This window comes from Crocodylus siamensis, chromosome 7 (assembly GCF_052110815.1).
Source record: "Crocodylus siamensis isolate JL-2025a chromosome 7, ASM5211081v1, whole genome shotgun sequence".
NCBI lineage: Eukaryota > Metazoa > Chordata > Crocodylia > Crocodylidae > Crocodylus > Crocodylus siamensis.
This window is the reverse complement of record NC_143401.1, coordinates 19,226,977-19,242,943: the sequence shown is the minus strand read 5'-3', so window position 1 is coordinate 19,242,943 and position 15,967 is coordinate 19,226,977. Positions and strand designations below refer to the sequence as shown.

The window sequence follows — 15,967 nt, the reverse complement described above, 5'->3', positions numbered from 1 at the left end:
ATACAGTTCTGAATATAGTTGTACCTAGGGTTTTGGTTTTGAGAATCTGCAGATAAACCAGAGACACAGGGACATCAGAATTTTCAAGATAACCTTAAAATAGCAATTTTAGACAGGTAGATAGCAGGGCTGAGAAAGGGAAGTTCTTTACCTGTAGTAAAAGACTGGCTTAATTTTTCTGAGGAGAAAAAATACAGTCCCTTGGTGGAGCTCCACCTTCTTTCCGACCAGAAGAGCAAAATTACCCCACTGTGGATTGTGTGGAAAGGCCTCTGTTGGAAGGATGTATGGCAAATAGTTAAATGCAATCACTTAGCAACAAACTAAGCTGGATAGGAGGAGACAAAATTAGGAGGATGAGAACTGAACTAGAAGAGTAAAGAAGCCAAGGGGAATCCTGCAGGTTTCATGGAATCATACAAAAGCAGGGCGGGAAGGGACCTCAGGAAGTCAGCTAGTTCAAGCCCCTGCCTAAAGCAGGATCATCCCTATCCAAACCATCCCATGCAAATTCTTGTCTAACCTATTACTAAAACTACACAATCGACCTTGTTGCATAACTAGAAGGCATGGCACCCTAACCTGCCAAGGGTAAAGCAGGGGGAGACCAGTGATCAGTTTCAGGGTTGTTTAAAGACATACAAAAAACTAGAACTTTTTGTTCCAAAATGATACCTCTTATAAAGTATACCTTTTATTAGGGTTGTTTAAATGCACTTGAGAGATTCAAGGGAGAGGGCCATGTCCCCTGATACAGAGGAAGGCAACCCCCCGCCCCACAGTCTGTACCAATCCGACCATGAGGTAAAATTCCATCCTAATCCTTAATATTGTGATCAGTCCAAGCCCGAGTGAAGGTGCAAGACCTTCTAGCCAAGAACCTCCAGGCTTTACTCTCAGAAGGGGAAAGGTATACTACAGTCAGAATCCCCAGCTTTGGTTTCAGCCAACCCCCAATTCTTCTGAGGGAGGAAACAAAAAAGGAAAATGGATACATGTAGCAACAGAAGAGGGGACATTCCTTCCAGGCCCCAAGGGGCAAATAGCAAAGATCAGAAGTATGGGAAATACTAGACACCCTCTATTCTTCTCAACAGCCTGGAGACATCAAGCATAACTCCACATATATCACACACACTTGCTGAACAGCCAGAACTCTCCTTTCTGTATCTCCTCCAACATTTTATCCCAGATCCTTTAATCTCCTTTCTAACTAACACAGTTAGGAAGCTCTGCTTCATTTTTCTGCTGCTGAGTATGGTATCTTCAGTATCCACCTGCTTTAAGCTGCAGAGCTCTTCTCATTATCTCCTAGCAATCTCTCTGTGTGGGAAGGAGCTTCTGGGCTTCAAACTGTTGCTCTTGACAGAACACGCTAGACACAGCTACTTCTAGATCATCCCTGAGCAATGCTAACCCAACTTCTTCTTGAAGGTCTCCAAGGATGGCGAGTCCACAGCTCCCCAAGGCAGTCTATTCCACTGCCTCACCGTTCTGACAGTGAACTTGTTCTTGATATCTGATCTAAACTGCAACGTTTAAGATATTTGTCCCTATCCTGTTCACTGCAGCCACAGGGAAAAGGTGTTCTTCCTCTCCCTTATGGCAGCACGTCAGATATTTCAGAGACTGTTATCATGTCTCTAAATTGCTTTTTCCACAAATTGAACATGCCTATTTATTTCAGCACTTCCTCATTTGACTTGCCTTCCAAATCCTTCAGTTTTTTGTCACCTGCTTCTGGACCCTTCCTAACTTCTCCATCTCCTTTTTAAAATATAGAGCCCAAAGGGAATATATTTCTATTTATAGTGGGAAATTCATAATGCATCAAACTAGCTGCATTAAGTGGCTTAGATTACCTTATTATTTTAATATTTAAAGCAATAATTCTCTTTCTTGGCAAATGGGATGAGCCTTATGACAATAGTGTATTTGCTCAAATCTAAGATGAGGTCCCCTCAAGCAGCACAGGGGAAAAAGCCCCTTTGTCTTAGATTTGCATAGAAGAGGAGGGGGAGGGGCTGGTGGCTGCTGAGGCTCTGGCTCGGGCCTTTTTATGCTGTGGAGAGCGGGGCTGAGAGGCTGCAGGTAGTGGTAGGGCTGAAAAGCTGCTGGGAGGAGAGATGGGGGAGCAAGGCACAAGGAGGTTACCTGGCTCCCACCACCACTGTTCTCCCTGCTGTAGCAGTGTGGGGAGGGGGAAAATTGAAGACAACTCTCCAATAATTAAATAACAAATTTATAAATTTCCCATATATAGAATCTAATTATTGGGGGTGTCATCTTAAATTCAGGGTCATCTTAGATTCAAGTAAATACAGTAATTGAAATGCTATTGTATAATTGCACAGTATTCTTGAGGAAAGAGGTCTGGATGGAGGATGGAAGATCCCATATTAACAGCTTTGTGTGTGCGTGCGTATGTGCATGTGTGAGTACATGCACGTGTGTGCTGTTGTTGCAGTTTTTAGTGAGGGATGTTTTTGTGTTTGTTTTGTTATTTTATTTTGCTGAAAGCACCATGATCTTATTTTATTATGATATCTATGAACTTTATAGATTAAATTTCTCATCTAAGTTATTTGTTCACTGTTTCCTATTGACCAAAATATAGTTATCTCTCAATCTGAATCTCTACATATCAGTTAGTGCTTTTTTTTTAAATGTAATGTTCTGAAGGAAAGCTTTTATCATTCCACTCCTAGTAGAGATGTGGCTAAACCAGCAGATAGTGATCTGAACACTAACTGATGCAGACACAGCTCCTTCAATATTTGAGAACGTTTTTGGTTTTCTTTAGCTCTTTCTTGGTCCCATATACTCCCCTGGTGATGATATAGTGAAACTTCCAAATATTTCCCACCCAACCTGACAACACAAATAGCTCCTATGGCACATATTGATTCACTACATTACTAGTAACTCCTCCCTTCCTTCCCCACCCCTGAGTCATTTTGGTTTGACAAGAGTTTTCTTTCCCAAAGGTTATGCAGCATTTTTTCTGGTAGGTGTGAGTCAGCTTCTTCTTTGGTGGCTGAAATGATACGATCTACAACTTGCTTTTCATATTTCCTTCAGAGAAAATACTCAGTATAAAACTGTCCAGTTCTTTACCAATAATGAGTCAAAGGGTCAAACTAGACAATACAATAGGTTAGAGACTATGCCCATCTATTGGGGATTTTGCAAGCAGCTCTGCCATAGGGATCTGGCAGTTCAAGCACATAAATGAGTGCAAGGATTCCATAGTTCTCTTCTGAGTTCTGGACCTGGCAGGTTGGGTTCTGCTTGTGCTGTTATCTAACAGAGGGCTCTTGGTACTAGAGCCTATTTCAGTTTAAATGCCAAAAATGCACTTACCCAGCTGTGCAAATGCTACTGATGGCCCTCACGCACAGTTTGTGATTCTATTCTGGTAGCAGTGTGGATGTGCAAGCATCCACACAGCTACTGAGCATGTTCTGTTAGGTTGTACTCTAGCTGGCAGGTCTGTGTATAAGGCTGGGTAAGTCCCAAACTGGGCAAAAACCCAAAAGAAAGACATGCCTAAACTTTAACCCGATGGTTTAGGGGCTAGTGCACTTACCCAGGAAGCAAAAGGTTTAAGTTCTAAGCCCTCCTTACCCAAAACTGGTTTAAATCTACATGTCTCTTATTTCCAAGCACAGTGCTTCAGCCATCAGGCCATAAGTTAAATATTTTTGAGCCCTCCTCTTGAAGCTGAGTCAGTGCAGCTTGGTTTAATAGTCATTAGATTAAATGAATGGAGAGCAATGGGGAAGTTTCCAAACCCGCTGCAAGTGAGGCCTCAAGCTAAAATACAGGGCCTCCTCCCATCCAGGGTAGCATTCATTTCACTAAACCACTTATTTTTCACTGAACAATGGCCCTTCTAACTAACTAACTAATGACTTCTAACGGTGACACAATTGCTAAAAATAACCATGCACCACCAGGACAGCACAGTAACAGCTGTTACTATGCCATTATTTAGTATTTGCTAAAGCAAGTACTAAATGATAGTGCAGTAACAACTGTGCCATGAGGGGCACATGTAGATACACCTGCTGAATTTCTGTCCTAAGCACTAAAGTAGTGTACTGAAACATGGGAGGGCCCCCTTCTCCCCTACATCTTGGATCCTCATAACAAGTAGTTCAGATGAGAAGTTTCCCTCAACCTTTGAAATCAGCTGAGTAATTAGAAAAATGATCTCATCTTCAGATAATTAAGCTGTTCTTTACAGGGGTAAAAAAGCCATAGGCTGTCTGGATAGACTGTTTCCTGGTATCAACCACTTGTACGTTTTTTCCTTTGTTATATATTCTGGCTCTGTGAACTCAGGTTACCTTTGTGTTTTATTAGTATTTTTATGAATTTATGATCTGGAAAGTTCTCTTCATTCTCCTGACCTGGAAACTGAAGCAAAGACAGTCCATGAATGAATCTCCTCAAAATTTACACAGTTAAAATTGAATGGAAAAAAAACTTAACCACATACAATTCAATTAAAAATTGATCTACTGAATACCTTAGCAGGGCACACTGACTATTTTAAGCTCATTTTTGATAGTTGGCCAATAATTAAGAAGTTTGTTAACAATTTTCAGGGAAAAGTCTTAAAGTTTTTTATGAACCTTCAGGCCCACGTTTTCAACAAGTACATAGAACTGCATTTGTGAAAAGGTTTGCACATAATTTGGGCAATCTGTTTTGAGATGCAACTAATCTTTTTAGCAGGAAATTGGACACAATAAAGCCCTGATTATGCACTGCTGTAATATATATGAAAATTACAGTTTGGTGGGTGGAACAGAAGTGTCTGTGACAGGCACAGAGACAGAGATACTCAGGAAGTCTTTGGTCGCACTAGAAATAGGACCGGAATTTCTGGTGTAATCCTTTGCTTTAACCATTAAAACAAACTTTTCTCCACTGTAATAATACAGGTCCTTGTACAGAAATCACAGATACCACATTTCTGCTCTTGATTTCTCAAAACACATGAAAGGCAATGTTGAGGATCATAGACCAAAGATATATTTTGCCTGAAAAATGGACCTCTTCAAGGACAAACATTGCATCTCACTGGGGTGGAGTGAGAGGAAACAAATTCACTCTTTGTGAATTTAGAATTTAGAGGGCACGTCTACACATGCTATTAATTCATAGCAATAAACTCTAGTGCATATCATGCTGGAGCTTATTCTTCCCAGATGCCATATTTACACATTTTCCCAGAACCACAGCACATTGAGCCAGCTGGCAGAGGGTCTGTGGAGGTCAGTGTGACATCCTGGGGCTGCTCCAATCTAACTTAACATGCAGCAGAGGGGCTGGCTGGCAGGCCTGTGTGAATAGGCAACTATTCAATTCAGATTCAGATTTGACTGATTTGATTCGGACATTCAAATTGCTTTTCCGATTCGATCTGGCTGAATCAATTTGGAAAAGATTCGGAGATTCAGCTATAGGGTATAATGGGGAATCAATGAAATATCTATAACTTTGTTGTTTTTTGGCTGATTCACATGAAACTTGCAAGGGCGATGACTTCTGCTGAGGGGATAAAGTCTGCCAAGTTTCAAGGTGATAGGTGCAGGGATTTCTGGGAAACTGCACCTCAAACTGCTGACAAGCAAAACTCATGACATAGGTAACACTGAGTGTGTGTTAAGGCACAGGGGGTGAAAACTGCAGGCCTTCTAGGCCACCCTTACCATGAAGAAGTTTTTTCTGCTGCAACCTGCCAGACATCTGACTTCCCAGGTACCGCTGCACTTTTACCTGCGCTGCTACATCCCCTTTCTCTCCCCCCTCCCCAACCCCAGCCTGTCCCTCACCCCATGACACCTCCATTTCCATTTGCACTGACTGGCTTTCTTGCCTGCATTGCATGCCAGGCCAGCCTCTGGCTTCTTTACTATTCCTTCCATCCAAGACCAGGAGACACACCAACTGCACCTACTTCCTCAGCTTGACAAAGGGTTTTTCAACCGAAAAGCTTCCTAGATATATTTTTCTAATTATTATGGCTTTTTTTATAAGAAACATACAAACATAAAAACATAAGATAAGCCATCACACACCACGAGGAACATATATCCAACACAAGATCTTTACTTCTGTCAATTCCTTTATAAAAAGAAAGGCTCTGTGACAGTTCCAGCTGGGTAGCTTTGCCGCTCATGCTATTGGTGCTGAGCCAACTAAGTTATTTTGACCTGCCGTTGTTTACAGTGGTGGACCGGACCGAGGCTATAGGGGAGGAGGAGGCCTCACAGGGGCACACTGCCATGTTGCTCAGAGGCCCCAGCGCTAGGAAGGGCACACCTGAACACACGCAGTCCCACAAGTGCCTGTCACAAGTTTTGCCTGCCTGCGGCCAGAGGTGCAAGGCCCCAGAATCCAGACTCCCCCTGCAGCCATCTCCTTGACAGCTGGCAGGCTTTGTGGCCACAGCAGGCCCTAACAGGTGTGCAGTTTTCACCCCCCTGTCCCTTAACACACGCACAGTATCACCTATGTCATGAGTTTTGCTTGTTAGCAGTTTGAGGTGCAGTTTCCCAAAAACCCCTGCACCTATCTCCTTGACACTTGGCAGGCTTTGTGGCCTCAGCAAGAGCTAGCAGCCCTGCAGTTTTCACCTCACTGTGGCTTAACACACACACACGTGACTTGAGTTTTGCTTTCAGGACTTTGAGGTGCAGTTTCCCAGAAACCCCTGCACCTATTGCCTTGAAACTTGGCACCTTGAAACTTGACCCTCAGAAAGAGCTACCGCCCTTGCAAGTTTCATCTGAATCAGTCAAAAATCAACAAAGTTATAAATATTTCATTGATTCCCCGTTATACCATATGGCCAAATCTCCGAATCTTTTCCAAATCGATTTGGAAGCTCTGCATTGATTTGGAAAGCCTACAGCTTCTAGTGATTCAATTCAGATTCATAGATTCAGCCTCTGAATCATCTGAATCATCCCCAAATCCAAATTGCGATCCAAAGCTTTGCACAGCCCTACTGGCTGGGCCATGAGGGTGCTTCAGTGCAAGGCTACCCAGTAGGTGCACTGAAGCACCCAGGTGCCTCAGCCAGCTGGGTCAGCATCTACACATGCATTGCCTCATATGAAAAAACTCTGCAGCAGGATGATATTTGTAGTTACAAGTACGTGTATTTACAAATACTAACCTGCTGTGGAGTATATTAGTTTCTTGCAGCCTAATAGGGCTGCATATGTAGATGCAGAGATGTTTACTGCAGAGCTAACTCCACAGTAAACGTCTTATGTAGCCATGCCCAGAGTGGGGTTTTTTTGGTGTTTTGGTTTTGGGGGGGGGTTTTGAGCAGCTCCTTTTTTTAATCTATCATCATCATTTGTCTTTGTCAGATCTCCAGGTGTCTTGGTGACTACACTGAGTCCTTAGACCGAGTGGCTTGTAACATGGATCATGGCAAACTTCTCTCCTGCCTGGAGCAGGTTGCTTCTGCTATGATGTACCTTCATTCCAGCAAGATCATACACTGTGATCTGCGATGCAGTTATATTTATGTTACTTGTGGTCCCAGTTTCTCTGAGGTATATATACTTATTCTTCTTATATTTGGTCTGTTCATTCAGTGACCTATGTTGTCTTTCCAGTGCAGCCTAAATTCACTGTCCAGTTCTATTCTATGCTGAAAGGGGACAAAATATTTTCACTTACGGGTCATAGAAAACAGGCATAACTCTAAACAAACAAAAAAAAGGGCAGGAAAACAAGAATTAAAACAGTATTATGTAGTGGCAAAGGTTGTATCCCATATACAACGGACAATAACAGCTAAAGTCCCTCTGCCCTGGCAGCAGGGAGCTCCTGGGCCTGGCTCCATGATTAGGTGCAGGGAACTTGGAAAGAGCTGCAGGAGAGGAGCAAGGGGCTAGCTACTAGTTGCTTCACTGGCAGATTATGGCAGGGGGCTGGGACTTACCCCACACCTGCAGCTCTTTCCAAGGCCTGTGCCTCAATCATCCAACTGGGGCATGGGCCTGGGAGCTGTCCCTGCCACATACCAGGTGGGGGCTGGAGAGCTTGTTTCCCACTTGGCTCCATGAGTGTAGGGCTGGGGAGGGGCACCTGGGGGGCTTGTTTCCCCCTCACCCCCAGCCCCATGAGCATGGAGATGGGGGCAGGGGAACAGGCTGGGGAGCTTGTCTGCCCCCAGCTCTGTGCTTGTGGAGCTGGACAGGGAACAGGCTCCCTAGCCCCACCAGCAGGGAACTCCCAGCAGTGCTCTGGGACTGTGGGGCTGCTGCTGGGAGACCCTTGTCTCCCAGCAGTGTGGGGCCACTGCTGGGAAGTAAGGATCTCCTGGTAGCAGCCCACTAGTCTCAGAGCCACTACTGGGAGATTAGGGTCTCCCAGCCCCCTGCTTCCTGATTGTGATGGCGGAGTGGGAGCTGGGAGATAGGGATGTCCCAGGCCCTGCTCCCCAATCTCAGTCTCAGAGCAGCGCGCTTGGAGCTCCCTTCTGCTGGGGCAGGGGGACATAGTTCCTGCCCAGGCTCCTGTGGCAGAGGCTGCCCTGACAGCAGGCAGCTCCCATGGGCAGGGAGCAATCTCTCATCCCTTGGTGGATGGCTGACCAGGAGCAGATTTTGCTCCCAGTCCAGCATCTTCATGGGCACTACAGCACTGTTACTAATCTCGACTAAATTTGCTACTTGCATTTGCAGGTAGCAAATTTACTTGGAATTAGGGAGGTTTACTGTGTAGTAAGCATGCGCATGTGTAGATGCACATGCTTACTTCACAGTAAACTATGGTAATGTGAAGTTAAGCATCTTGTGCAGATGTGCCCTGTGAGTGGCGACTGATTTAAACCAGATCAAACTTCACACTGTGCATAAATACAGTGGAGCTCACTGCTGTGATATTCCATGGCCAGCGTTTAGCAGGATTCAAAAAAGGTTTCATTTCTTATTTATGTGTTGCATATAAAATATCAATTAACATTTTTTAAAAGGTATCATTTATGTCAATAAAAATGATAACCTTGATTAATTAAGCTTAAAATTGTGAAATGGATAAAAAACTTATTCTTCAGAGCATAAGCCAAGCATTAGTTGCCAAAGATTAGGAAGAAACTTGAGGGTTATTTCATAATTGCCCATTATGGAGTTTCTTCTCTGTATAGCATATAATATTGGGCACTGTTAAAGGCAAGAGGCTGGACTAGACAGGCAAGCCTGATGATTCCTGTGTTCCTATAATTAGTCAGTCCTCCAACAGGAATTGTCTGTTCCTGGGAAGGGACAATTGTTTAGATGTTGTGTTTTTTGACTTATTCTCTTCCCTTTCTTTTGAAAGGTGGTGGCGAAAGTTGGTCGTTTGGGAAGAGCAGTCTGTCTGCCAGATACAGGGTCTAAAAGCAGACTCTTTGTCCCCTATGTGCACAAAGTCATGCCCATTGACGCTGAAAAATGGTAAACAGATTTTAGGGTTTTTAATGTTGCCAGTTTACTCCTGCCTTCCTTTGTGCCTCTCTTCTGCCACAAAATCCAGCCTATTAGTAGCCAACCCAATTTCAGGTACAGCATTGTATTTCTCCAGCTCCTCTAACTAGCTCTGAAGAAAGATCCACAATGGCCATAAACATTTCTTCACTCAAGATGTGCTCTCTCTCCTCCTTTAATTCTACCATGTTCCTAGTCAAACTGTGGAGACAGCCAGAAAATTTATTTATTTCTCCTGGAAGACATTTTTTTAACTTTTTGGCAAAAAATCAGAACTCCAAAAATGTCATCCTGGGAAATGTCACTACAGGGTCTTATGGAAATAGGTGTTTAGGTACTTCATGGCCCTGTTACCCTTTCTGGGCTAAAATGAATCTCCTACAGTGCCCTTCAGTCTCTTTTCCACTCTTAATGAAACCTGATGCCACAGCCTCTGCTGCTTACTCCCTGGTTGACAGAGTGAGCAAACCATTCTCTGGGTAAGGTAGAAGGGGTTATTATCTGGCCTGCGGAAAGGAGCTTTAGTGAGTCCCACAACACTGGGCTTGTTGAAGAAGTAATGACAAAGAGACTAAGAGATGGGCTCAAAAAATCACCAGGTCTCTGGAGGAGAGGATCTTTCCTACAGGCTAAAAGGAGCAGGGTCCCAGAGGCCTGAAGACTAATCTGTCCAGAAAAAAGAAGGTATAGCTGACTTAGCTTGAAGGGAAGTGCTTTGCAAACTGTTCAACTGTTAGATGACCAGGAAAGCTGTACTAGACTTTCACAAAGCTGGGGGAAACCTGGTAACCAGCTGCATACTGTAGTTTGCCATGTAAAATCTGCCTGAATCCTTGTGAATGAGACAACTCTGAAGAAGGAAGACCTATGAATTACTTGGATGGTTGACTCCCTTAGACACCCCACTCCATGCTTTTTTCTCAGAATAGTAGAAATGAGACACCCTTTTTTCTAGGTATCTGGACTTCCAAGGCTTCAATCATGAATAGCATTTATTGGTATATACAGGAGCTCAGGAGATATTTCCACTGTACAGTGGTCACTGGATCCCTGAGGTAAAAGGCACTCCCAAGTGCCTTGTGCCAGTCCAGAAGTTGGCCTAATGAATGTTGGAGGGGTAGGAGGGATATATTCTGGATGGAGGGCATTTACAGCTAACTCTGTCTGAACTCTTCACATGTGCTGACTTATAATAAACCAGTGAAGTGTCCATTCCTGTCCATAGGGCTGCCCCAGAGGTGAGAAATGCTGGACTGTATTCCCGGGCATCAGATGTTTTCACCTTCGGGCTTGTGGTCTGGGAAGCATTAACAACACGTTTTACCAATTTGCATATGTACAAGCTGTTGAAGCCTTTCCACTTATTAAACAGCAAGGAGGTAAGTTCAGTAAATGGAAAATAGCATAAACTTCTCATGGATAAATGAATCCTAAGCTGCGTAATGATGATACAGAATAGCATTTGCTTGCATCTACTTGACCAGAGCTTGGCTAAGAGAAGAGGAGGCAGAGAAAATGAGCAGGTGAGGTAAGAAGAGTTTAGAAGATATGAGAAAGACAGGTCAAAATAAGATACCTAAAGGTGGCTCAAATAGACCAGATAATTAAGTATAAAAATCTAGGTTTACCTGGGAATCTTTGCTTGTCAGCCCTGAGGTATGGTTCTTGATGACTAGCCCACTGACAAATAAACCAAGATAAGTATTTCTTTACAACATAGTTTTTAAACGTAAGAAAAAAGTGTTTTTCCCTTAACAGGCTGGCCACCTAGCTGGGGCCTTTTAAGACCTTAGGTTGTAGAGAATTTAAGATTAATTTCTTTCAAATATTAATAAGATTGCCATTTCTTTAGATAAATGTGCATTTTATCAATTTAATATTATTAATTTAATATTATTTGCTCTATATGTTTGTCCATGTATATCTTATCTGTATTTCATTATTAAAGTTGCTATTAAAATTCACTTACATATATTTTCTTGAGTATTTAATTCTGGTGATGGTCTCTTTGAACATCCTTGGCTCCTAGAATGCTTTTGGGGTCAATATAATGTAAAGAGCCATGACATTGTGCAGATTGTAGTAGTCGTTTGCCAAAGCCCATATATTTCAATGTGTATAAGCAAATTTAAACTATTTTATTAAGACTGGTTACATTGTTACTTCTTGCCTGTAAAGCAGCCTTGAAATTGGCAGGTCCTAGTAAGTTTCAGGGTTGCTAGTAGCACAGCACTGACAGTGGCTGAGAAGGGTAGAAAGACTAACTGTGCACCCCACATGATTACCAAATGTGTGCACTGTACAGTAGCATGATTGAGAGGGGTTGCAAAAATAGCTGCTGTGCCACTAGTGAGTGATTGCACTGCTGCCTCCAGCTTTGAGAGTGACTGTCATTTTTTCTGTAGCCCTCATTCTGAGTGTGGAAAGTATCACAGTTCACTCTTTGATATTTCAAATGTGGGTCTTGTTTTCTGAATGTGGATCTTGTTTGTCTTTATCAGTATTACATTTTTTTCTATAATTCATTAAATTTTGAGGTGGAGAAATATTGTGCTATGCTGCTACTTGATTGGTGGTAGTGCTGGGACTGTGATTGTCCCTCCCTAGATGGGCATGTAAAAAGTGCACTTTACCACAATCCAATCCTCATCCTCCCACTAAATATCTGTAAGAGGGTTTCTTTGAAATTCACTCCCCAACTTTTTTGTTTTCCTATTCCATTTTTTCCTGGGGGTTAATTAACATATTACAATTGTTCTTATATATGGTATGATCTAGACCTCTTTTTACTATTTGCCATAGAGGAAAATATTCAGCTATGTTTGTTTGAATGCTAAAGTGTCTCTGTTTTCTTTCTTGCTTAACTATAAAAACAGGTTTTGAAATTTACAGAGGAAATTCTGAAATTTACAGACGAAGAAAATGTCAGCGATAAGGAAGTGGAAAAGCTTACTCCATTAATTCTGTGTATGAAAGCCTGCTGGAATTCTAACCCAACCAGAAGACACCCCTTCTCCTCCATTTTAGAGCTAGTAATGAAAGCAAAAGATGCCTACAGGTAATTCACTCTGGTCCTACTTTTGTTATAGAGTCCCCATAATGAATATACCTTGCCTTGGTTTTTTCATGTTCATTTGTATAATTGGAATGGCAAATGTGAACCTCAACTACAGTGGGGATGTCTCCCACACCATCAGAAGCCTTCAAGGCTGAGTATACACTAGAACCTTTTGCTAGTAGAATGATGGCAGTCACAGTGATTTTTTTGCCACATTTTTATACCAGCAGAAGTCCTATTGCAGACACAGTTACCCTGGCCCAAAATACTTTTGTTGGTTTTCTGTTCAGGGCAGAAATATACACTTTTGTCAGTATCGTAGGCGGGTTTTATAGTCTCAGTCTACAGGCAAATCTTTGAAGTGTAGACAAGGCCTAGGGGTATGTCTACATTGCATAATGCTTCTCAGCAGGATAAATTACCGAAATGGAGCTCCATACAACCACAGCTAGATTATTTGCAGTACCTGACCTACATTATGTGTCTCTGCACTCCATCCCAGTGTGCAGTGTAGACATACCATACACTTAGCGCTGCAGTGAGGACAATACATTTAGGGGCTATCTTCAAGAAACTTTTGATTGGGCCCTTATAGAATATATCCAACTGTGCATGAGCTCAGCACAGTACTAGGTGCACATGCCTAATTCCTACTATGTGTATATTTTGGATAGAGGCATTGGGGGGTTTCTGCACATAGTTTATTCCAAATTCCTGGGGAGGGACAGGGAAGCATGATCCCCTCATAGTGCACTGGGAGATATTAATATTGCATGATCAAAGCAACAGAATATGCCAAGGAAACCACTGAATCCTTTTGCCTTGCCTTTTACCTCATTCTCAGCTAGAGATGCACCATCTTGCCATCTGGCTTATTATGGAAGATGTAGATTGTTCTGTGCTAGAGCAGAGGTGTCAAACATATAGCCCATGTGCTAGATCTGGTCTGAGGAGTTGTACAACCTGGCCTGTGAGTGTCAGACTGATGTAGTGTGTGGAGCTGGTTTGGTGCATAGGTTGGAATTGGTAGGTGCTGCATGTGGCCTAGGGCAGTGGTTCCCAACCTTTTTTATACCGTGGACTGGCAGGAGCAGGACAGGGCACACAGAGCCGACTGTCTTCATCCTGGGGCTGCCCCCCTGCCCAGCTTTAACCCCAGAAGGTAAGCTTTAACTCCAGAAGCCGCTCACCTGGGTAGACAGACGGGGGTCTGAGCAGGGGGCTTATGCCACAACCCGGCAGCCAACCCTTCATGGGGTCCATGGCCCAGTAATTGGGAACCTCTAGCCTAAGGGGCCTGGCATGGGATGTGTGTTGCATCCTGCGTTCTGCTGGACCTGCCCTAGAGTCCTGGCTCTGGTGCTGGTCTAGATCAGGCCATGCCAGAGCCAGTGCACATGGGCCATCTGTCCCATGTGTCCCCCACAACATGCACAAGCCCCATTTTGGGACTTGCACTGCAGGTGGTACATGAGGCTGGCATGGGGTGCAAGCTGTATACTGTGCCTCACTAGACTTCCAGGCCCTGTGTGTTGGCTCTGTCATGGCCTGATCTGGACCCAGAACCAGCCTTAGGGAAAATGATGCCCTGGGCAAGCTTATATTTTGTCCTCCTCCCTCTGGCAAAGCCACTCTGGCACAAAGTATTTCAGAGGAAAAAAATGCAGTCTCACTGGAATCATCTGGATTCTGCCAGTGATGTCTTGGGAAGAAGAATTAGTCCCAGTTCATGACCCTTTCAGTGGTCAGCATTAATTGCTTTAATCATGCTTCCATATGCAAATATTCACTTAATATCCAGAACACAGTCACACTACTTCTACAGGCAGCACTACAGAAGTGGAGCAATTAACTGGGTGTTTTTCCTGTCTCTGTGTCAAAAGGGTGTCCGATGACTTATACTACAACACCACATCTGTGCCTTCGGTTGCAAATGAGGATGCATACGACTCAGTTTACTTCAGGAGTGAAATACCAAAGGAGGATGTATACAGCTGTATCTTCGATTCTGACCCTGCTGCTGGTCATGCCAATGACAACTCTTTAGTCTATGAAAATGTGGCTAGACCTGAACCCTTAGAAGGGAGCTCACTTTATTTCTCTAAGAAAGAGAAGTGGGGAGAAGTTGTTAGTGAATTTGAGACAGGAAAAGGAATAGAGAGGAGTCCAGTCTCTTTTTATAACCCCAAGCAAGCCAATATGTACACTGATACTGGCATTAATTGGAAAAAGAACTTGAAAAGTGGGAAAAGCAGGATGTTATAATTCTGTGCCAGGTGGGTGACTTGTGGTTGCAAAAATGATAGTGCTGGAAAGGCTGAACAGAACACCAGTCTTTCATAATGTTGCTTAATATACTAGTCCAGGGGTCAGCAACCACTGCCATGCATGCCAGAGCATGTCACACAAGGCCATTTTGCTCTGCATGCCACAGCTGGTCTGGGGTCAGGGCAGCTGCTGCCAGCCACCAAGCCCGGGCTGCTCACAGAAGGTGGCAGGGAGGCTGCAAGCCCTGCTGTGAAAAGCCTGGGCTCCATGGCAAGCAGCAGCTGTTCAGAGCCCAAGCCAGATGTGGGAGGCAGGCATGAGCCTTTAAGGTGTTGCACTGGGGTCCTGAGTCCCACCCTGGCTTGTTGCCACACGCACCTTGGGGACCACTGTGGGGAAGGGGCCAGAGCTGCACTCCACTGCCAGGGGCTGTGCACCCGCAAAGCCTGGCATCCCTGCAGGGGGCAGGAGGGGAGCGAAGAGGTGGAGGGTCGGGGGGGGACATTCCTGTCTCCATCCCACTGGACCCAGTTGCAAAGGGCAGGGCAAGCTGCATGAGTGCAGCAGTCTCAGGTAGGAGGTTTCCTGCCAGGTGGCCCCAGACCTTGCTGCCCCTGTCTGTGTCTTCTCTCCCTGCAGAGTTTGTCTGTGCTTGTTGCACAAGGGGCCATTCGAGCTCCTGGAGGCTAAGTTCCAATTTGGTCCCCAGAAGTGAGTCACACCATGAGCCACAGAGATAAAGCCTTTATTGCTTGCAAGCAGGTCGGCCTGGAGTCATGAGACTCAGATCAAAGCCGACCCCTAGTGCTGGTTCTTCATTACTTATATATCCTGTTACAGAGTACTGGAATCTTTCTTTAGTGCGTGCGTACTTTACGCCAACATAGTTACGAGACTTGGGACTTTCTAACTGTGAGTTAGCAGGGCGGGAGAGAAACAAGTAGTGGATGCCTCTTAAGATATGGCAGGGTAAGAGAAACAAGTTGCCGATGCTTCTCCAGATATGCTCTTGTGGAATGACTAAGCGTAAAAGCAAACAGTTTTCGCCCCTGCTTTTTCTACATGCTGAGGGTGGTCAAGGGACCTGCACATCAGGCCTGAGACACGGCCTTGGAGATGGAGTGGTTGTGATGAGCCATGC

The 15,967-nt window shown here is 44.2% G+C and overlaps 1 protein-coding gene across 1 annotated transcript in view; it reads left to right on the top strand.

Moving 5' to 3' along the window:
• LOC149859558 (uncharacterized) overlaps positions 1–14,901 on the top strand; it is a 42,195-nt gene extending 27,294 nt beyond the window's left edge. The window contains exons 14-18 of the mRNA XM_090056545.1: positions 7,395–7,583; positions 9,355–9,470; positions 10,726–10,879; positions 12,377–12,558; positions 14,442–14,901. Of these exons, the coding sequence (XP_089912671.1) occupies positions 7,395–7,583; positions 9,355–9,470; positions 10,726–10,879; positions 12,377–12,558; positions 14,442–14,823 (1,023 nt within the window). The 3' untranslated portion in view covers positions 14,824–14,901. The remainder of the gene's footprint in view (positions 1–7,394; positions 7,584–9,354; positions 9,471–10,725; positions 10,880–12,376; positions 12,559–14,441) is intronic.
• Positions 14,902–15,967: the final 1,066 nt, after the last annotated feature.